The sequence below is a fragment of the Gymnodraco acuticeps genome, unplaced genomic scaffold, assembly GCF_902827175.1.
Source record: "Gymnodraco acuticeps unplaced genomic scaffold, fGymAcu1.1, whole genome shotgun sequence".
Taxonomy (NCBI): Eukaryota; Metazoa; Chordata; class Actinopteri; order Perciformes; family Bathydraconidae; genus Gymnodraco; species Gymnodraco acuticeps.
This window is the reverse complement of record NW_022991443.1, coordinates 2,666,890-2,690,739: the sequence shown is the minus strand read 5'-3', so window position 1 is coordinate 2,690,739 and position 23,850 is coordinate 2,666,890. Positions and strand designations below refer to the sequence as shown.

The following is a 23,850-nucleotide window of genomic DNA, read 5'->3' as shown; positions in this document are numbered from 1 at the left end:
GGCGGGATCCGCTCCAGTGCCTGCGGGGTTCATTGTTGGCCAGTTCTTCTGTTAGGCTTCCCGAGAAGTGACTGGAGATGAGAACCCGCTATGCAAGCACTGAAACTGAGACTGTGGTGAAGTGTCAAAAAGGCTTTATTTTGTCCACGACACTGGCAAGGAGTTGAGGAAGAGCTCATAGAGGGAAGACGTGGAGCTTGGCTGACCAGGAGGGAGGGCTGGACGTGGCAGGCAGAGCGGCTGGAGTATGTGGATCTGGAACAGGAAAAACAAGCAGGATTAGGAAATGATCTCCCTTCACAAGGATCATCAAAAAGTCACTAGGAAAACCACTAGTAGGCCTGGACGATAGTTTACCACTGAAGAATAAACGAAGAACTGGCGAAGTCTGAGGATGGGAACCAGGGTTTTAAGCAGGTGCAGGTGAGTAGTGGCAATCAGTGAGATGAGCAGCAGCTGAGGAGGTGAGTTTGCGGGAATCGAAAGTAGGACAGCCACGCCCAGCCAGGAAGACAGACACACAGACAAACAGACAAAACAAACACAGAAGGGGGAAAAGAAGGAGGAAGTACTGCAGATCCTCACACATAGGGCCCCTTAAATGGTCTTATATGTGTGTTGTGTGTCTGTGTGTCTCTGTCTGTCGCAATGGAATCGGTGTTTGCCCCAGCACTATGTGGCACAGGTTTACGCAGCAAGCCTATTGTATTGCATTCAGTTGTAAACAGATAAAAGTGACAGACATTGTGGTGATGGAATATTCTGCCTAAGATGCTGGGCTGTTAAACGGAAGACTTTCCTAAACCTTTAACGTGGCCAAAACTCTATGGAAACTCATGATCTGTTTTGTCTCCAAAAACAGAACAAGAGCATAGTGAACACATATTTTCAGTTTCAATGTATCTTCATTTGGAAACTACTTTATCAGACTGTTCTTTTAGAATACAAAACAAATGAACCCTTTCCAAACTACAGTCATCTCTTAAGATAAAATACCCCTGATATATATTTAGCTGCCTGTTATTGCACACATCTAAACTCCCCACTTGACATTCCCGATGAAGCCAGATGTGACTGATAGATTTGTGATATCCCAACGCTGTGTGTGCTGAGGATGGAGGGAGGAAGGAGGTGAGGAGGGGGAAACAATGGGTGTGCAAGAAAGGGAAGACGGAGGCTCTCTCAGGGGAAAAACAAAAAACGGGGGGATTTCTCTCCAAGGTCTCCATCTCCCATCCTCTCATTCACATCTCGCCTGTCTGTCCCACTTCGCTCATTCTGAATATTTTTTCTCTAACACACACACAGATGAGGTTCTGGCTGGAGTGTGAGTAAGAGCAACAGCTGCAGGGATTACATACAGGGGAGGTAAAGGGAAGAGAAGGGGTGTGTGTAGGGAGGGGGGGCTGAGAGAGTGAAAATATTGTATTTATGTGTGAAGACAAAGAGAAGAGTTGTGGGTGAGTAAGATAAATGTGACGAAAAGAGAGCATGCATTTAAGAGTGTGTGTTCTTGCAGCAGCAAACACTTTACATCCCATAGCTAGTAAGCGTCTATATGTGTGTTTGTCTTAGTGGTGGGCTCGTGGTTTAAAGGTGGTGTGTGTGTGTGTGTGTTTACTTTGTTGTCGGAAACACCTGTATTCTCACACAGCTAGCAGTCACAGCGCAGAGATGTAATCGGCTCCCGTCTCTCTGCAGGTTTGTCAGCAGAATGTCGGAAAAGCTTGTGAGTGGTTTGGACAGAAGGCGGTAGATTTGTCCAAAAATCACGAGACATCTGGATCTGGGATTCCTGTCATTAGATGATTAACTGTTTTTAATCATAACTATGGAACGGTTACAATTTTCATACAAAAAGGAGGTTTGCTTGGTTATTAAATATGACAGTGAGAGGAGTGATGCATTTCAATGTAAATGGAAACTGAAGAGCTGTTTGCATCCTATTTAAGAATCATGAGTGTATGACAATTTGCATCCTATCGCTATATTTAACTAATATTACTGCCGACTGGGGAGCAAATAAAACCATCATAGAAAACAGATTTATTTTGTCAAGTCATTATTAGTGATGTAGTTATTCTTATCTTTAAAATTAGGACACAGTGCAAACATTTGATGTATAATTCTACGTTATCTATTAAACCTGCATGGCTGACCCAAAAACGCATCCAATCAATTTAAAAAAAGTTATTTATAAAAGCACATAATATTCACAGGGAGGTATTTGTGTTGTCTTCGCAATGGACCTATTGTTTAAAGGCCTACATGTTGCACTCAAGGTTACCTGTCATGTGACAAAAGCTTATCTCTTCATTTGCTGAAGATGCAATTATTTCAGTTTGGGCTTGAGATTATCAAGCATGCTTTACAAACTGGAGGTGTGGAGTTTGAAACAACCGTGACGTTAACCAATTTTTATTTGACAACCGTTTTTTCAATTTTTCTTTAATTTTGGCATTTTGGCCACCACCATCTTGGTTTCTTGAGACTGAAAACACACACTGAAAGGGTTTCCTTATAAGACAAAAATACAGAACCCAGAATATTTTGGGACAAAGGGATCATTTTCAATGAACATTAAACTGTATTGAAGAAGACGTAAACTTGCAATAGAGACCATCAACTATTCATAAAGATGTTTGCTGAGGTGATAAATCAAGTGAGAAGAGGGGACATTTTTAATATTCTTCTACACATCAGACTTTTTTGGAGCTGCCCCCTGCTGGAGAGCATGTCTGAATACAACTGGTGCGGAAAACGTGCAATAAGTAAAATACACCCTGAATGTACACATTTTATGAAGACACATTCTCCCTGTGTGTCAGACGGTCATTACGTGGGGCTCTGGGACTTTAAGCTAAGGGTGGGAGAGCAGTGAGGGAGTCGTGAAAACAGGAAGTGTTTTATGTCGCTGAAACATTCCATTTTTAACTCTCACACAGGCGAGCTAAGATAAATAACACACTCGGCACCCCACCTGGGAGGTGACAGGCCGGAGTGTGTTTACCTAGGCCTATATGTGTGTTCCTGCAGGGTTGTGTTTGCTTGTGGCTTGCAATTGTGCATTTGTGCGTAGCGGCCTGCTGGGTACGATCATGCATGGCTTTGCAGGTTTGTGTATTTGTGTGTGTGTCGCATACCAGCCCTCCCCCAAGGCACTGCAGAGGCCTCTGGGTCTCGTGAAGTCATTTCCTCTTCGACGGGGGACCTTGACTCTGTGGCTGCACACACACACACACACACACACACACACACACACACACACACACACACACACACACACACACACACACACACACACACACACACACACACACACACACACACACACACACACACACCACACACACACACACACACACACACACACACACACACACACACACACACACACACACACACACACACACACACACACACATCCACACACACACACACACACACACACACACACACTAGATTTCTGTCCTCCAGACTTATAGTTTCAGTAGAGAGCTCCAAATCACATCTGGTGCAGTCGTCAGCTCTGAAATTATATATTTTCAATGCAGTTAGATCGATAAATCTTATTTTTTTTAATTGATTTACAAGACAGTTTCTTTGTTGACAAAATAACATGTACAAAGGTGAATCATGAATGTTAAGATATTCTTTAAAAAGACTCAGATGTGACAACTTTAAAATCACTTTAATTATTGTATTAATCTTATCCCTTTTTGCATTACAAAAAGACATAATTATACACAAATTCACCTAAATGTAATCTACTATAGTCCAAATTATTGATAATGAATTCATACTTAAAGCTTTTTATTTGTAATTTAATTGTATGGAGTAAATTATCTAGAAGCCATATCAACATATATAGATAAAAGAGATAAATAAAAGAAAAAGGCAAGACTCTGACTTTGATTGTATAAACTGCTGAAACTTAAATAATTCAAACTGAGCTTGTGAAAAAATGCAAAAAATAAAAACAATCCCCCCCTGACCAGGTCGGAGGTTAGAGACCTTGTCCTGACCTGTGAAAAAAGGAACTCCAGGAATGCTCTGCACCTAATTATAGAGTGTGAAAACAGCTAGACAAACAATTAGGGAAACCGTGAACACACATGAAAGCAATCTAACTTAATTTTCAGTCCAAAGCCAGTGATTCAATTTTCAATATTTTTTCATGATTCACTAATGACGTAATATAAAAAATCTCCAGATGGTGAATCGTCCAGAGAGACAGTACTTAATACCTGATGGAGGCGTTTGCAAAGTTCAGTTCATCTGCATGGGCATTTTTCCCAAGCAGACACTTTGACTTGTCCTATTAGATAATAGGCCTACAGGTTTTACTGATAACGCTAAGGACGAGTCCAAGTAGCATTCCCGATGCCAGGACATTGAAACTGAAGCAGTCATCATTAATCGTATTATTTACACTTCTCCTCCTGTAAATTGGCTAAAGTCTTCCTTTGTACCAACTCAACCCAGTCTCATGGCATTTTGTGTTATAGTCACAACATTTAATCTATTGATTCGTGTTCACCAACACGATTTCCCCCTTTTTTTCGTGTCACACAGAACGATTTTAAAAGCAATGTATTTCTATTGGTAGTATGTTTCGTGCCTGCAGCACGTCTTTTTGTCCGGTCGGGTCTTGGAAGACCGGAAGCTGTGGGGTTCATAAAAACATTTTCTTACTCAATATCAAGCCACGATTATTGTTTTTATTTTAAATCGTATAATGTCAGACTTTTTTGTCGTCTGTGAGGAAAATAAATGGGGCTCAGAGCCTCAGAATACTGAAATCTGTATTTTTTAAATCTTTTTTTCCTTCTAATTTGTTATTATTTTCTTAATAACACACTGTTGTTTACTCACCAATAACACACAATTATCCTTGTTTTTATTTATTTGTTTAATTCCATAATCTCGGGCTTTTTTGGCGTCCATCAGGAACTGAATTTCAAAATAAAAATAACCGGAAACAGACGTAGGCCTATAAGGGACATTTCGAGCATCATTGCGATACACAGCCACTTTTCAGTAATAAATCAAGTAATAAGTAGGGGCATTTTCTCATGGACTTCTATACAATCTGACTTATTTTTTAATCCAGACTAATTGCTCACTCCTGGCAATTAGAAATAATGCAGGATAAGGGCACTCCTGCCTTGGTTACACATATCAGTACTCATTAAGTTAGTTACTTGGGAAAAATGCTTCCTCTGCATTTCATTAGCTGACTCATTCTCTCTCTTTTGTTTCATCTTTTTAAACTAAAAGTGACTTGTGATATTACAGGGGGTTGTGTCACTATTTCTTGGCAGTGAAAAATGGCCTCCTAGTGTCCTTGCGACAGGGATAACAAGATGTTTAGAGGGAGACCTGCTAGCTGTTTTTATGCTAAGCTAACAGTCTCCTTGCTTCAACTTCATATTATCCAACTCTTTCCCCCTTTGTTTCACAATTCCTTTAACACGACTCATCATAATACTTGGGCAATCATCAGTTGGAGTCTGCCGTCTTGTCAAGGTGATTATTTTCTAGTTCCTACTGGGAAATTATTGTTTATTCGGTAAGAATTTACCCTGAACAAATAAGCATATTTGAATTAGTTGGAATATTTCAAATCAAACACACAGTGTGTGTTTGATTTGAGACAGTGTGATTTTGATGTTGTTCTTATAGATAAAGCTCTTTAATTATCTTTAACCTGTGTGTCTTCAATCTAGATGTTTTGACTCTATGTTTTCCTGGTTTCTGGTTCCAATCACCGCTGCAGCCTTCACACAACCACTTTGTATATCAAACACAATCCAAACCATGCTTTGAATATGCATTTCTCCTGCAGACACTGGCCAATTCAGCCTCCTCTTTAAAGAGTTTTGGATGTCAGATAGCTAGCGAGACTCTTCTTGTCCAGCACAAAAGTTCTTTTTATTTTTACATGTGCACATTTGTGTTAATTGTCACAGTGACAGTGAGCCCCGACTCCACCCAAGTGACCGGCTGAGGAAAGCTGTGTGCAGTCAGTGATGACGTGGACACAATACTGCTTCACAGAAAACTGGCTATAGAAAGCCATCAGAGCAGTCACACTATACAATATGTTAGTCGTTCAGTACTTGGCTTAGGTTGCATATTTTTTTCTTCCAAAAAGTAAAATGTTGTTCTGGTTTTTGCATTTGAGTTTGTCCCAAAGTAGCTATTCTCTGCATCACACTTCTCCCTCGGCTCACCACATATCTCCACTCTGCATCATAGCCTAATGATATCTGCTGATGCCAACCATATACATCCCCATTTTCTTTCTAACAAAATTTGAGTTTACGCAATAATTAGGGGAAATTACAGGAAAAGGACAGGATAAAAACAGGAAATTATCATTTTACTACTGTTCATACTGGCAATTGCCGTTTCAACTTCCCCTTTTTAAGCTATTTCACTTGATTTAAAGGAGTATTTCGACAATTTAGTGTTGCACAAAATTGAAAAAATATAAGCAGCAGATGCAGAGATATTCTAACTTTGATGCCTGCTTGGTATTCCTATTTTTTTTTGTATTTGTTTAAAAAATAACAATAAGGTAAAAACATGAAGTAAGTGGTATAAAATCAGCGAAGAGATATTACCAACACATCCTCACTCCCAGGTCGGCCTATGTTGACATTATGTCAAGGTCCCCTGTGTATTCTCTCCGCTTGACAAACCCCGTGATAGTCCTCAAACTCTGTGATTGGATGTTTGAGTGTGCGCCGAGGGTTACGCCGAGCGTCGAACAGCACTTGAAATGGGATGGAACCACGGCAGACTGTCCAAAACTGGATTTGAACGGGTCCACTCCGTCCCCCCCTCCCCCACCCGGTCCCCAGAACTACACATGCTGGCTATTGCGTGTTTCGCAACATGTTCTATGGCACGTCTCTGCTGGGAATTGTAGTTTTAAAAGACGTTTTCATATGTCCCATAATAACAAGTTGCCAGTATTAAACTGTGTACATCCTTGGAGGTTTAGGGGATAGGAACACTCAAATTTAAAACATATAATTAATAAATGGGTGAAAATTGCTTGTGCCCATAATGGGCAGCATTAATATATATACCCACATGCCAGCTAAGGTCAGAAAAGCTTTATTTAACAGCTGGTCTTATGTTTGTGACCCCTCCTGTTGTTAATTGATAAGCCTGAAACATGCACTTGTCAAGGTTCAGAGGCAAATATAGCAGTATCCATCGATCATCTTAAGATAAGATATACTTTATTGATCCCAAGTTGCAAACATTTGCTTTACATCAGCATGTGTAACAGTTGTAAATATGCAGTGGTGTTTATTTGTAAATCATTTAGTATATTCACACAAATTCTGTGTTTTATATTTAATAATTCTGTGTTCTTCATTTATTGAATGTTCAATACCTGACAAGGCCGGAGATGAAAAACTTGGGTCGCAGGTTCATCAACAGTGCATTACAAGACATCTATCAATGTGTGTGTAATGTGTATACCTCCACCATTAAACTGTCGTATTCTGCACATTTCTTATACTATCTACATACATCTTATAAGAGTATAATACATATGTATAATATCAGTTAAAATAAGTGCTTAAACATACAGTAGTTAACATTGCAGGAAAGCAATATATTAGTACTTTGTCAGGCTTAATATGTATACCCCCAAAGCTTTTTTCTTATTCAAAATAAGACCTTAACCTAAAGTATTCTTTAATGTTTAAATAAAGCCTTATTAGTTTATCTGTCTGTGTCTCCTATTAATATCTAATAATAAAAATAATACATTTCAATAACGTGCTTTAACCACCAGGTGTCCCTTTCTATCAGCTGTGCACCGTTATGGTGTAAATAATATACCAATATACCGATTGGATCAAATATAAAAGTCAGCCGAATTAGTGTTGATACTGCAAGGAGACTTATATTGTGAAGAGAAATTGAAGATTTTGTTTAATTGCTGATATATTTATGATCCACGTCACATATTCAGTTTCGGCGGCAGTTCTTCCTATTTGTCTAGAAGTCTTCTCACCAGGGCTCTATAAATAAAGAACTACGGCAGATATGTAATATTTAATGCAGCCGAACCGTGTATTACAATGCCGTTATGTGATGACCTCCAAAGAGAAAAGCAAGAACACTCGGAATAAAGTATTATTTGATTTTTTTTCGGATTTCACATCAACAGGAAGTCCGGTTAACTAAAATGTCCGTGCGGAACAATACAACCCATAGATCTGTGGGTGAATAATGTCAATCACCACATTACACACATCCCTTCACATTTACATTTACATTAAAATATTTCGTGAGGCCTTCTAAAATGTTTTTAAATATAATTAGGGTTGTAGTTGAAGAGTTTGTAAATTATTGCGTTGCCTGGCAGGCAACTCTATCGTACAACACGACGCTGAAGTTGGCTTCCGATTCAGAGCATCCGATTCGGCAGTTAAGGGGAAAGTTAAGGGCAATTTAATTTACAGCGCTGAGCGTACAATCCTCCGTGTTTGAACCTCTTAAATCATTGCATAGCCGATTTATTTGGACTGGATTATCCCAGAAAGTCTAAAGATTCTTTATAATCCAGATTTGTGAAACCTTAATTCTATTTGTGAAAATTAAAAAAAGACAGATTTCAGTGCGATTTGTAATCTATTGATTCGTGTTCACCAACACGATTTGCCCCTTTTTTTCGTGTTGCACAGCACGATTTTAAAAGCAATGTATTTCTACTGCCTGCAGCACGTCTTTTTCTCCGGTCGGGTCGAGGAAGACCGGAAGCTGTGTGGTTCATAAAAACATGTTCTTACTCAATATCAAGCCACAGTTATTGCTTTTATTTGAAATCGTATAATTTCGGACTTTTGTTGCCGTCTGTGAGGAAAATAAATGGGGCTCAGAGCCTCAGAATACGGAAATCTGTATTTTTAAATATTTTTTTCCTTCTAATTCGATATTCTTTTCAAAATAACACACTGTTGTTTACTCACCAATAACACACAATTATCCTTGCTTTTATTTATTGGTTTAATTCCATAATCTCGGGCTTTTTTGGCGTCCGTCAGGAACTGAATTTCAAAATAAAAATAACCGGAAACAGACGTAGGCCTATAAGGGACATTTCGAGCATCATTGCGATTGTCAACATTTCTGAGTTTAGGATGGCCGAAGACACTACACTACCCATAATCCCCAGCTATCGTTTAGGACTACAGTCCCCGTAAGGTTACGTCAAACAGCTGTGTGAAATGGAATGAAACCATGCCAGACTATCCAAAACTGGAATCGAACGCCGCCCCAGAACTACACATGCTGGCTATTGTGTTTCGCAAAATGTTCTATGGGACGTCTCTACTGAACGTTTTCGTTTTTCCCACAATTAGAAGTTGCCAGTATTAAACACATTGGTGTTATCAAATGTAAAACATATAATTAATAAATGGGTGAAAATCGCTTGTGTCCATAATGCGCAGCATTAATACCCACATGACAGCTCATTGTTACTTTGTAATTCTACTCCACTACAATTCAGAGGTTAACCTGGTATTTTTACTCCACTGCATTTATTTGAGTTACTTTGCAGATTCTGATTAATTATGTGAAATATAAACAACCCTTAAATCAGACTTTAGTTACACCTGAGTAAAATTCAGGTAAGGTGATTGTCAAGTGCCAACAATCAGGAGAGATATTTGATAGTTGGTGCTTGAGAAGACTAAACATGTATCTGCAATTTACATGAATGGAAACGAGTAATAAAGTATATTCATTACTCGTTATTCTCTACTAATAGTTAATTAAAGACTCTATATTATGGCTATTTTGCACATCCCTTTCAAGATTTTCAAAGGTGTATTGACATATCATATACACAACTACGGTGTAGTTATGCAATGAATGAAACACTTGGGTCACAGGTTCCTCAACAGTGCATTACAAGACATCTATCAATATGTGTGTACCTCCACCATTAAACTGTCATATTCTGCACATTTCTTATTCTATCTACATACATAAGAGTATAATTCATATGTATAATATCAGTTAAAATAAGTGCTTCAACATAGTTAACATTGCAGGAAAGCAATATATTAGACGTTAAGTACTTTGTCAGGCTTAATATTTGTCTGTAGATAGATACCCCCAAAGTTTTTTTCTTATTTAAAAGAAGACCTTAATCTGTTATTTAATGTTTAAATAAAGGTTAATTCGTTTTTCTGTTTTGCACCTCCTCCTATTAATATCTTTGTACATTCTGCACTAAACTGTTTTATTGTAGAGATCACTTATAGTATCTTCTTGATTTTTTATATTCTATATTTATACTTTTCCCCCTATGAAAGTATGTACTCTTAATATTTTTTTAATCAAATAAAACACAATAATTCAAAACGTGCTTTAACCACTAGGCGGTGCACACAAGGTACACACAGCCATAATAACTTTGTATTATTAGTGTAGGACACTTTTGTTTTCGTACAACATCTGAAAATGTGTAGTTTTATGCAGGCTTTTACATAATTTTACAGCATATTGCTATACTATTTCAGACTCAGTATTTACATTCTTACATTCAAAGAAAATCAGTAATATCTTTAAAAACTACAGTCCTTTTATATCAGCTGTGCACCATTATGGTGTAAATATAACCTATCTGTGAATTAGATCAAATGTAAAAGTCAGCCGAATTAGTGTTGATACTGCAAGGAGACGTATTGTGTGAAGAGAAATTGAAGATGTTGTTTAATTGTTGAATATATTTATGATCCACGTCAAGTATTCAGTTTCGGCGGCATTTTCTCAGTTTTTCCAAAGGTCTTCTCATCAGGGCTCTATAAATAAAGAACTACGGCAGATCTGTAATATGTAATGCAGCCGAACCGTGTATTACAATGCCGTTATGTGATGACTTTCAAAGAGAAAAGCAAGAGCGCTCGGAATTAAGTATTATTTTATTCTTTTAAAATGTTTTCCGGATTTCATATCATATAAACACCAAATCCCAGCATGCATTGCGGCTAAAACATCCAATAAGCGAGCTTAAAACCATAGCTGAGGATCTTGGGTAATCGCTCAAAATGCCTACGTCTGTTTCCGGTTATTTTTATTTTGAAATTCAGTTCCTGATGGACGCCAAAAAAGCCCGAGATTATGGAATTAAACCAATAAATAAAAGCAAGGATAATTGTGTGTTATTGGTTAGTAAATAACAGTGTGTTATTTTGAAAAGAATAACAAATTAGAAGGAAAAAAAGATTTTAAAAATACAGATTTCAGTATCCTGAGGCTCTGAGCCCCATTTATTTTCCTCACAGACGGAAACAAAAGTCCGAAATTATACGATTTAAAATAAAAGCAATAACTGTGGCTTGATATTGAGTAAGAACATGTTTTTATGAACCACACAGCTTCCGGTCTTCCTCGACCCGACCGGAGAAAAAGACGTGCTGCAGGCAGTAGAAATACATTGCTTTTAAAATCGTGCTGTGCAACACGAAAAAAAGGGTCAAATCGTGTTGGTGAACACGAATCAATAGATTAAAAATCGTGTTGGTGAACACGAAATGCCGTGAGACTGGGTTGTTAGACCCGGGGCCCAGTCCAATAGTCCATTTAGCTTAGGAACCTTCCTAACCAAGTGAAATGACCCGGAAGTCCCTCAGTGGCAGCCATGATAAGTGCCGTTCCTAACGTCACACCGTTGCGTTCCTTTGGCGCGAAATTCCATTGGAGGTCAGGAAGTAATTTTCTACAGAGGATCTAGCTGCTGTTACCATTGTGAAAATGCCGGTGTGTTGTGTAGTTTACGGTTGTTCCAATCGATCCGGCCGAGAGAAAAACAAGAGGTTTTACCGAGTGCCGAAGGTTGTCGTCCATAAAGCTGAGCAATTTAAGAAGCTAACCGAAGCACGCCGGAAAAAATGGCTTTCAAACCTACATCTGCGGTCGGGAGGAGCAGAATCGTCTAATGCACGGGTCTGCAGCGACCACTTCATCAGAGGTATTAGCTAACTTGGTTTTTGTGGCTTTGTTTAGGTATTATTGGGTTGTGGTTAAATGCGTATTTAATTAGTAATACTGATCATGTTTAAGTTACCTGTAGTCTAATATGGACTTTTTAGGGTGCCCTAGCGCTTTAGGTAACGTTGAGTCGGTAGACTGGGCTCCCACTGTTAGCCTCGGTTACCACACAACAAGTAAGCCCAGATCAGAGGCATCTCTTCGACGAGAGCAGAGGATGGAGCTCAAGGAAGACCAACAAAGACAATCAGAATGTGCAGAGGCTTTGTTGGATCTCCTGCAGACAACCGAGAGCCCAGAACCGACGCAGCCCCCGTCTGACAGCCCACAACCAGAGGACACCAGTGGGATATTAAATGACCAACAAGGTAAATTAACCACCAGCATTATTATTAAATATTACAAATGTGATTGTCAGAAAATCAATGCAAACTTTGAATTAGGTTTAGAAAATAGAGCACTAATTTGAGAATCTGCAATAATTGGAACAGAGAACTTGCATGTCTGTAAAAAGGTTGTCAAAAAGATAACTTCACAAAAATTCACATTCATATTTGACTATTTTAAATAACTAATTATGCTTGCTACTGATATATTGTATGCAGATGCAGGATGCCAGACTGATTTAATGATGGAGGACATCGAGAGGATGGAGGATGTTCTGAGACAGAACACAACAGAGCTGGGAGATCTTCGGACAAAGGCACTGGACACAAAGTTCAACCAGGAGTCCTTTGAGAACAACGAAGAGAAAACAAAGTTTTACACCGGGCTCCCCAACTTCTTAGTTTTACTTCAGGTTTTTCAACTGTGCGAGCCCTACATCCCCTGTGGCCCTATGTCTGTGCTCTCCAAATTTGAACAGTTCATTTTAGTTTTGCTGAGGCTGAGACTAAATCTCCCTCTGAAAGATTTGGCTTTCAGGTTCAACATCTCTCTCTCCACTGCTTCTAGAATTTGGCATAAGTTAATTGACATACTTCACGAGAGTACAGAATTTATAATTGAGTGGCCAGAGCGACATGTACTTCAAGCTACAATGCCAATGGTATTCAGGCATTTGGATGTAGAGTTGCTGTGATTGTTGACTGTTTTGAAGTTTTTATTGAGAGGCCCTCTAATTTACTAGCTAGCGCACAAACATGGTCCAACTACAAGCATCACCATACTGTTAAATTTCTGATTGGTGTTGCTCCCCAAGGCTATGTTACCTACATATCTTGTGCCTGGGGAGGAAGAGTTAGTGATAAACAGATCACAATACAGAGTGGGCTCCTAAAAAACCTGTTACCTGGAGATATTGTCCTAGCAGACCGTGGGTTCGATATTGCTGATAGTGTGGGATTTTACTGTGCTTCACTAAAGATGCCTGCATTCACCAGGGGGAAAAGTCAGCTGTCATCATACGAGGTGGAAGAGACAAGAAAAATAGCTAATGTGCGTATTCATGTTGAAAGAGTCATAGGATTAGTCAGAAGAAAATATCAGATTCTGCAAAGCAGGGCTGTGCCCATAGAGCACATGCTAACAAAACCAGGTGAGGCACTAGCATTAATTGACAAGATTGGGGTTATTTGCTGTGCCTTGTCTAATCTGTCAGTGTCTGTCGTCCCATTGGAGTAAAGTCATGGAGCTGTAGTCTTGTAAATAAGAAACCATGTATTATTCAGTATCATTTAATCTTTTCAGTAAACATCTTTTTGTGTTCAAACATCTTGTGTTCAAGTCTTTTCAGTAAACATCTTTTTGTGTTGAAAATTGTGTAGCCCTACTCAATATACAACTTTCATCTACATTCAGGCTTAATTCATTCAACAATATTCTAGAGGTGACAATTGGTCTGGTGACGCTCCCATGTATGGCCATTGAGGGTTATTGTAAATGTAAATAAGAAACCATGTATTATTCAGTCTTAGTATCATTTAATCTTTTCAGTAAACATCTTTTTTACAATAGCAATATATCACACAGCCCTACTTCCTCTAGTGAGTGTGGTCAGTGAATATGAAGGTGCTGTAATGCAGGTTAAAGAGCTGCCACTGTGCAAATGTTACGTTCCCTTGTAAATATAGGGGTACAAAGGGAAGTAGCGACACACAACATAACCGGCCGAGAGAAAAAGGAGAGGAAACTGATCTCTGACGTCATAAAGTGGTCTTTTAATTAACACAACGAAAAAGGGCTCACCAGCCAACTTGTCAAACAAAGCTTAAGATAAGGGGAGAGCGACTGCAACCTTCCTCATGTCCTATATGGAGGCGCTGATTGGAGATTGGGAGCACCTGGGGAGATCAGAGGAAGAGAGAAAAAGACACCCACACACACCCAAACACCAGCACCCACTACGGCACGTAATAATAATGCAACAAGGAGAGAACCACAACTTCCGGGACCAGGACAGACCACAGGTGCTGGTAATCACGCCTTCTCTCCCTCCTGATCATCTTGCAACTGAAACTGAAAAATGGAACAGCAGACAGGGAGAGGAGGCTTTTAGTCACCTGATAGTTATGCACCAACATGTTCTTGTGGAAAAAAAATGAGCACACCAACTCTTTATGACTTGTACCTTTCCCCTTGTAAGTTGCTGTCCCAACACTTCAGGGAGAACACATAGTCTGAAGAAACGCTCAACTCTGGGAATGATGTTGTCCCACAGGTCCATATCACGCACAATTCTCTCTACAAAGAGGTCATTTTTAGTCCAGACAACAAAGTCGCAGTAGTCAACATCAACGAGGTGGAGCTGAGCCTGTATTTGATGGTAGTAGGCATGTCTCCTGTCCAGCTTCACAGTGCCCCCATCGTTGACGAGACAGAAGCTTTGTTCTCCAGCACACAGGTGAAGATTGGCCTCCTCTTGTTTGCTGTGTGGGCACTAAAAGTTCAATGAAAAGAAAAGTAATATATTGTACTGTAAATAAGTGTCTGCAGCTCAAAATGTATTGGGAGAGGATCCCCAGACTCAGGATCACGTCACAATCCTATACTTACCCGCTTTACTGTAGCACAATACTGAACAAATAACTTACCTTTATCTCACAGATACCAGTTCCATGGAAGGTGCACGTGACACATCCGTCTGGCGACGCTCCCATGTATGGCCATTGAGGGTTCAGCCAAAGCCCGCTGTCTTTACAGCTGAAACCCTGGTGGTGCAGACTTTGGTACTCCTATCATACTGCTTTCGGGCAGTTGGCCTCGTATTTGCACACACACACACACACACACACACACACACACAGCACACACACACACACACACACACACACACAGCACACACACACACACCACACACACACACACACACACCACACACACACACCACACACACACACACACACACACACACACACACACACACACACACACACATACACACACACACACACACACACACACACACAGCCACACACACACACACACACCACACACACACCACACACACCACACACACACACACACACCACACACACACACACACACACACACCACCACACACACACACACACACACACACACACCACACACACACACACACACCACACACACACACACACACACACACACACCACACACAGTATTTTTATGCATTGAATATTTTTGTGAATCATGTTTTGTAATGATATGAATTTAGTTATAAGTTACTGTACTGTAACTTACTGATATACGTGATCTAATCAGCGCTTATACCACGTGGTTAGAATTGTAAGTTACTTTTCACAACAAGTCGGTATCCCTCCCGTCTGAGAAAAACTGTATACAGTTTGCTTTTCTGATTGGTCTCCCTAATCCCTAATAAATACCTTGTTGCAGCTGTAGAGAACTTGTATGCCTCTGGTAGCATATGGACTGATCAAGGACTTTGATGGCTGTGCAAGACTAGGTCTGTCGAACCTGCTTCAGTCTTGAGGCTGTGATTCCTTCCTGCTCTTTGGCTAAACCATATTGCTGATAAGCTCTGGTTTCTGGTCTCCTCCTCTACTGCCTGGACCTGTGGCTGTGTCAGCTCTTCCTGTCTGAAGTCCTGGCATGCATTCTGCAACTCTGTTGGGGATAGCTGTAGCATCTCTGGTGTCCTATACTGAGGTAGTGGTTTAGGTAGCTTGCTCACAGATTTAGGGACAAATTCTCTGTAATATGGTTCCCTGGACATCAGTGCAGCACTTCTTGGGGAATTTCTGCTCAAAGTCTTGAAAAACTGCATATACCTCTCTGATCCTCGCTCCAATTTTGAACCCTGGACTGTGGGACGCTGAAATGTGTGCTTCTCACCTGTCCTTCCAGCAATGGCATCATCCAGTTTTTGCTTTTTGGATTTTGCAGATGAAAAGTCTATCATCGCAACTGGAGCAGCAGGAATCTGCACATGTGAGAGACAGACCAACATGTATGTGAACATACATGTAGGTGCAGTGTAACAATGAGACAGGCAAGGACGGCATGAACAGCTGACTGACCACTGGGGTCTGAATACCTTTTTGACATGTGATGGCATTAGCCACTTGCACTTCTCAGTGGTGCAGGATGCAGTCTCTCTCATCTTCACACCTGCTTCGATTGCAAACAGAACTGCTCCAACATGTGAGCAGGATTCTGACAAACTGTATAGACAGAGACATACTAGAATAACTAGATTGATCGTAAAAGCTAGTAATGGTATAACATGAATATTATAGCAGGCATTATTTTGTCTGAGCTTAAGTGTTGTGTCAAATATGCTTTGGGTTGGGATATTTATTTTATGACTTACCCAGCCATACAGTTACAGTGTGCTGTAACAACCTCTCCATCTTCTTTAGCTACAATCCACGTTTTTAAAAATGGTGTTTCTCCAGACCTCTGGGAATGGTTGACCTACACAATTGAAGCTCCAGTTCACAACTTGCGAGTTGGTAACATACATTTAACAACATCACAAGCAACACATAACCAGATGGTCTTGGTAAAGAGGTTGTTTTTAATATTAACCTCAACATAGAGTGATATAAACAGTGCAGGCTGTTCAAAGGCTCTGAGCTGTCTATACACACAAAACACAATATATCCTAAGCTAAACACATACACATAACAAACATACACATATATACACACACAACACACTCACAAGCCAGTTAATGCTGAAGGCAAGGCGACAGCCGTAACACTGCCTTACATGAGTCCATGTAGCTAAAGTTAGCTAGCTAGATGTCTCCTAATAATGCTACTTAGAGGTAAGAAGGTATAGGTAGTTAACACTCACCCGGGCAAAAACAAGGCGACATTTGTTTAATGCCTCTTTGGTGCCGAGGTCATTCACCCATCCACACACGAAGTAGTTGAAAGCTTCCAGGCTTTTATACGCTTTCATCTGGCTAGCCGTGTAGTAGGAGCTTATATATACAGTCTATGAGTAGGAGGTATGAAGGACGAGGTAGCTGGTGATATCCATCGCCTCAACAGCGGGCAAATCGGATAAATCACGAGAAAAGTCGGTTTTTTTTCATCTGATACGGATCGTATCCGATGTGTGCTGTGATTTTGTCACGATATCTGCGGCGTGCAGGTTCATTTATTGGTGTGACATAGGCTGCTTCTCAGGTCGATTAAATGAAATCCTTGCTTCCCTCACTTGCGTCGTTTCCCTGCCTATAGTCCCTCCCACCAGGGACGCATGGAGGGACGCAAGGAAACCACGAGAAGCAGGGAAATGAGTTAGTACACATTTACTGACACAAACATTTGTATCATCTGTTGTAGACCCCAATAAATAAAATAAAATAAGAACTAATTCTCAAAAAAGATAAACGCCATTCTTAAAATTTATAAACGGACAATAGTTTGATTAATATTGATTAGAGTGCACAATAGAAATAAAATAATTGAGAGAAGAAAAAGAGATATGTTATCTATCAAAACCCAGTTAGATTAACATTCATTGGATTGCACACTTTGTTTGTTTGTTTGGATATGTAGCAAATTAACATTTTAATAGCACTTAATGACTGACTGAATGGAAATGACAATAAATGAAAATGTAAAACGAAAAAAGCGATCATGAAAATGTTTCCAAAAAATGAATTAAATGATTTTTGACCACTTTGTTGTTCAGATATATCACATATTTGTAACTAAATGAAACATGAATTGAAACAAAACACGGTATAAACTGAGGAGTGACTCCCGTGAGGTTCATGTATTTTTCTTCACTCTGCTCTCATGTCAAGAAGCATCAGATCAGTGCATGCACTGCCTCGTCCAATCAGTGAGCGATACACAGTAAGGGGGGCGGGGTGAGTATCTGAGGATTTCATCGGAGGATGGTCTGGTGGTTCCTCGGTTATCGCTCCTCCATGATCGCTCCTCGCTCCTCGATCCTCGGTCCTCCGGCAGAAATAAGAGCCATGGGACGGTACTCAAGATGGCGCAGGCAAATCAACTTCCGGTGAGACCGAGGACCGAGGAGCGAGGAAATGAAAATAGTCGACCTGAGAAGCAGCCATAGTCGGTGTCCTCCATGATTCCTGCGTTGATGAATGATTGCGTTTTCACTTCCTGACCTCCACTTGAATTTCGCGCGTCATATAAGTCACGTGACTGAAACCAAGCTATTCTCCAAATGAAAGGAAAGGAGGTTTCAAACTTCCTTTATAACCTCCTTTAGTTTAGGAACCACTGGACCTCCCTTACCGAAAGGAGAGGAGAAAATGCTGCCCCACAATGCATTGCAGCCGCAGCATTTGACGTTACACAACAGTCGGCCGTTCATGGACACAAACGATAATGGGAGAAATTATATCATGAAAGTTACGGTGCTTATGACGCATTTTAAAACGTATGTGGTAAGTTGCCAAAGTGCTTTGTTTTGAACGTTCATCAGTATTATAATCAAAAAGAGAAATATGAACGTTAGTTTTTACTGAAATGATCAAATAAAGTCAACATTTCACTGAGCTGTGTGGAGTTTGTTCAACTTTTAAAAGATGTTTGAATGGTGATATACACAGTGATAGATGTTAAGGACTAACGTTTATAATAAATACATTTGTATTTATTTTTAAGATATTTTAATAGTTCATACAATCATACGTATTGGGATCATTTGTATTAATGTGGACCGGAGGGAGAGGGTGACGAGCATAAGTTTCACTTTCCTTTTTTATTTCAATTCTAACTTTGGTCCTGAAGAATATGTTTCTCTGTTGTCCACGTTCATAAAGCATAAAGCAACAGCATCAGAGCACGGTGCAGAGTCTCTAGATGAGTTTACAGTAGTCCCTCGTTCTTATTAAACATCCATGTTGTAGTCCGCTGTATAGAAAACTGTAGTTTCCATAGTTTCCCCACAGCAGCAGACGCACACAATAGGCTTGTTTGAGACACGTTGCGGCTCGCCTCGAAAGTAGACGAGAGTAGCCGATCGCAGCCGGGGGAGGTGTCAAAAAGCTCGTCTTAAGTCGGACAGCTCGGAGTCCATGCTCGGAGTCGGCTTCGTCTTCTTCTTCTTCTCTCGGTTTTTTGGCGGATTGCAAACAACTTTAAGGTGCATACCGCCACCTCCGGAGTCGGCTTGACTCGGTTTGCATTTATAAAGAATGCACACATGTGTTTAATCGTTAATGTCAGATATGTACTAAGTAAATACATTTGTTCCTGCTCCAGATTAGATTCAACTTTATTGTTATTGCACATATTACAGGTACTGAGACAAAAAAATGCAGTTTAGCTTCTAACCAGGTGCAACAAGCATTAAAGTGAAAAGTAATGTACACAATCTACAGAATAAAATATAGAATGAATTGAATGATGAATAAACAGTGAGGGGTATGAATACACTAGATATCAGCCTGTGAGCAGTATGAACAGTGTGTATGAATATGCTAAGATATATAAAGTATGAAAACGGTAAGCAGTATAGTATAAAATATATAGATATTAATTCCATGATGATAAACATTGTGGAACAATGATGAAAAATGGGAATGGATGTGGCGACGTAAAACTGACACAAAACAACAACAAACTTTTGCCAGCCAATTGGAGAGTTTCATCAGCAGCACGTGGTAAAAACCACCAATGAGCGCTCAGCTCGAGATACCAGCGAGCCGTTTCCCATCAAGCATTTCGCTTCCGCAGCCCGTGGAGAGCAACTGCGCCAACTTGCCTCGCCTCGCTCTCAAGGCTGCGGGCGTCTTTGTCCCGCGAAATTTCAAAGTCTCATGTGGGCGGGCCTACAGAGCAAGTCGGACAAAATGACTAACCATCATGCAACGCACTAGCAAGACGTTGATCGAAATTGCGCAGGTCTGCGCAGGTCTCGCTTGTCTCAAACAAGCCTAGTGACGTCCGCTGGCGCATCATAAACACGTCGGATAGTGAAAGTGCATTCGGATTCTCTAAAGCAGGGGTCCCCAAACCCCGGGCCGCGGACCGGTACCGGTCCGTGGGTCATTTGGTACCGGGCCGCAGAGAAAAAATAAATAACTTACATTATTTCCGTTTTATTTATTATCTGAGTTTGAACAATGTTTTATTTTGAAAACTGACCGGATTCCCTCTGTTACATCCGTCTATGCCGCTAATCCGTTGCCGCTAAAAGGAAACCCACAAACTAGCAAAATGAGTAAAAAACAAACATCTTTGGAAAGTTTCTTTGCGAAGGGAAAAAGGCCCAGTGAGGAGACAGAAGAAGAGCCTACGACTTCCAAGAAAAAAAAAAGCTGCATTTAACAGACAATACCAGGAGTCCTACTTAAAATATGGATTTATCGCAACAGGTGATGCCCGCGCACCAAGCCCGCTCTGCATAATATGCGGCAACCGGCTCTCTAATGAGGCAATGAAGCCTTCAAAACTGCTTCGCCACTTGGAGACCAAGCACCCTGCATTAAAAGACAAGCCTTCGGAGTATTTTGAAAGAAAAAAGCATGAACAAGAAGGACAGAAGCAATTCCTGAGGGCCGCCACATCAACAAATGCGAGTGTACTGAGAGCATCATACTTGGTGGCTCACCGTATTGCTAAGGCTAAGAAGCCATTCACCATTGGTGAAGAATTGATCCTGCCCGCCACTAAAGACATTTGCCGTGAACTTCTAGGAGAGGCTGCGGTTAAAAAGATAGCACAGGTGCCTCTTTGTGCTAGCACCGTCACTCGGCGCATTGAGAAAATAGCAGAGGACATTGAGACACAATTGTTGGAGAGGATTAATACATCACCGTGGTACGCACTCCAGGTTGACGAGTCTACAGATATTGACAACAAGGCAATACTACTTGTTTATGTGCGATATCTTTATCAGGAGGATGTGCATGAGGATATGTTATGTGCTCTATCGTTGCCAACCAAAACCACAGCCGCAGAACTATTCAAGTCGCTGGATGATTATATATCAGGAAAACTGAAATGGTCCTTTTGTGTCGGCATATGCACAGACGGAGCTGCTGCCATGACCGGACGGCTGTCTGGTTTAACTACTAGGATTAAGGAGGTCGCACCTGAATGTGAGTCTACGCATTGTGTCATTCACAGGGAAATGCTGGCTAGCCGAAAAATGCCACCGGAATTTAACAGCGTATTGAATGATGTCGTTAAAGTTATTAACCACATCAAAGCACACGCCCTTAACTCGCGCCTGTTCGAGCAGCTTTGTGAGGAGATGGACGCGGAGCACAGACGCCTTCTCTTATACACAGAAATAAGATGGTTATCCCGAGGGAGATCGCTGGCCAGAGTGTTTGAATTACGAGAGCCGCTGCAGAGATTTCTCTCAGAAAAGAAGTCACCGCTGGCAGCACATTTCAGTGACAAGGAATGGGTCGCAAAACTCGCTTACTTGTGCGACATATTCAACCTGCTCAATGAACTCAATCTGTCACTTCAGGGGAAAATGACAACTGTCTTCAAGTTGGCAGATAAAGTAGCTGCATTTAAAGCCAAACTGGATTTGTGGGGACGGCGCGTGAACAGAGGTATATTTGACATGTTTCAAACATTCGCGGGGATTTTGGAAGAGACTGAGCCCGAGCTTTCATTCTCCCAGATGGTGCATGATCACCTGTCTTTGCTTTTAAAAGAGTTCGAGCGCTACTTCCCAACCACAAAAGACCCACGAACTGCCAAGGAATGGATCCGCGACCCATTTGTCAACAAACCAGGTGAATCAAGCATGTCTATGCAAGAAGAAGATCAACTGCTGGAGATCGCAAATGACGGCGGCCTTAAAAGTATGTTCGAGACAACAACTCTGCCGGTGTTCTGGATTAAAGTCACGGCAGAATACCCTGAGATCGCCACAACAGCACTGAAAACCCTGTTGCCATTTCCGACATCCTATTTGTGTGAAGCGGGATTTTCTGCAGTGACAGCAACCAAAACAAAATTACGGAGTAGACTGGACATAAGCAACACACTTCGGGTGTCATTGTCTCCCATTACCCCCAGATGGGACCGTCTCGTTGCAGAGAAACAAGCTCAGGGCTCCCACTGATTTAGCGTTATGGTGAGCTGTATTTTTCATGCACTTTATATTTGTTTTTGTGTTGTATCTTATTTTGAAGGCATGTTTAAACGTTACCATAGCGACCAGAGAGTGTTAGGGGGCAGAGAGGATGTTACTCATGTTATGTTGTTGGTGCGATGTTCCGAGGTCGCTGATAATAAAGTTGCATACGAGTACACAGTGGATTCACGTTTAATATTATATTTATGAAAATACCAGTTTTTATGCCGGTTGTATCATTTTATTTTGTGTATTTATCCGCCACACCTTAAAGGCCGGTCCGTGAAAATATTGTCTGACATTAAAACGGTCCGTGGCGCAAAAAAGGTTGGGGACCGCTGCTCTAAAGTACCGCAGTCTCTTCTCCTAAGTCCTTTTGAATTCTCCTATCCACTATCCCTTAACCCCGTGACGTTTCACTCAGAGGTCAAGGAATAGGAGATAGGGTTAGAATTTAGGAGCTAATTTTTGGATTATCGGAACGCAACCCAGGCCCTGATCTGAACCCACTAGACACTCATCTTCTCGTCTATGATACCTGTTATGGCGCGTTTCCACTGCAGCGGGTAGCCCCGTTTAAGCGTCCTTAACCGTCCTCAAGCGGCCAGGCCGGTTTTTGGTGGCGTTTCCATATAGCCTAGTACCGGCCAGCGGGTACTTTTTCCCTCTTTTTCCGGCCTCATAAAATCGTGGTTCCCTCAGACCAGGGCCAGGGCTGAACTAGTGACGTCAACACTCTCGACTGCTGATTGGTCAGAGAGTATCGTCACAAGATCGCGCGCGAGTTCATCCCTAGCGTCGCATATATATTTAGAAGCAAGCTTGCAGCATTTTTATAAACAGCATTTTGTAAACGGATGAGCTACAAAAATGGCTACGTCTAATAAGAAAAGCACACCGTGGTCGACCGAGGAGGTGACGACGTTCCTTCATCTCATTGGGGATGATCAAATCCAGCGGGAGCTCGACGGAACAACTCGAAATGTGAACAAAAACAAAGCCGATCGCCCCGCCTACACTGCGTTGCTACCCCAGGTCCTAAACTGTAATGGAAATGCGCCACGGCCTGGGCCGGCCAGCGAGGCAGCCCGAGGACGCTTAGGGACGCTTAAACGGGGCTACCCCGCTGCAGTGGAAACGCGCCATTAGTCTCTTTGCTCTTGTCCATGCTACCTGTCACGCTCCATGTTTGTTCCTGGGTTTTTTTTGTCCTGATCCTTCCTCGTACTCCCCCGGTTTTGGTATTGTTCCTTGTTTTCTTTTGTCATTCAGGGAAATAAAGCTCGCTTTTTCTTACCTGACCTTTTAGTCCTTTTACTGCATTTGGGTCCTATTTT

At 41.0% G+C, this 23,850-nt stretch overlaps 1 protein-coding gene across 1 annotated transcript; it reads right to left on the bottom strand.

Moving 5' to 3' along the window:
- Positions 1–15,889: 15,889 nt before the first annotated feature.
- On the bottom strand, positions 15,890–17,418 carry LOC117532827. Its single transcript, XM_034196358.1, has 4 exons — positions 17,276–17,418; positions 16,787–16,890; positions 16,511–16,637; positions 15,890–16,396 (listed from the first exon to the last, which is right to left on the bottom strand). The coding sequence occupies exons 1-4, from the start codon at positions 17,381–17,383 to the stop codon at positions 15,890–15,892; spliced, it is 846 nt and encodes a 281-aa protein (XP_034052249.1). The 5' UTR covers positions 17,384–17,418.
- Positions 17,419–23,850: the final 6,432 nt, after the last annotated feature.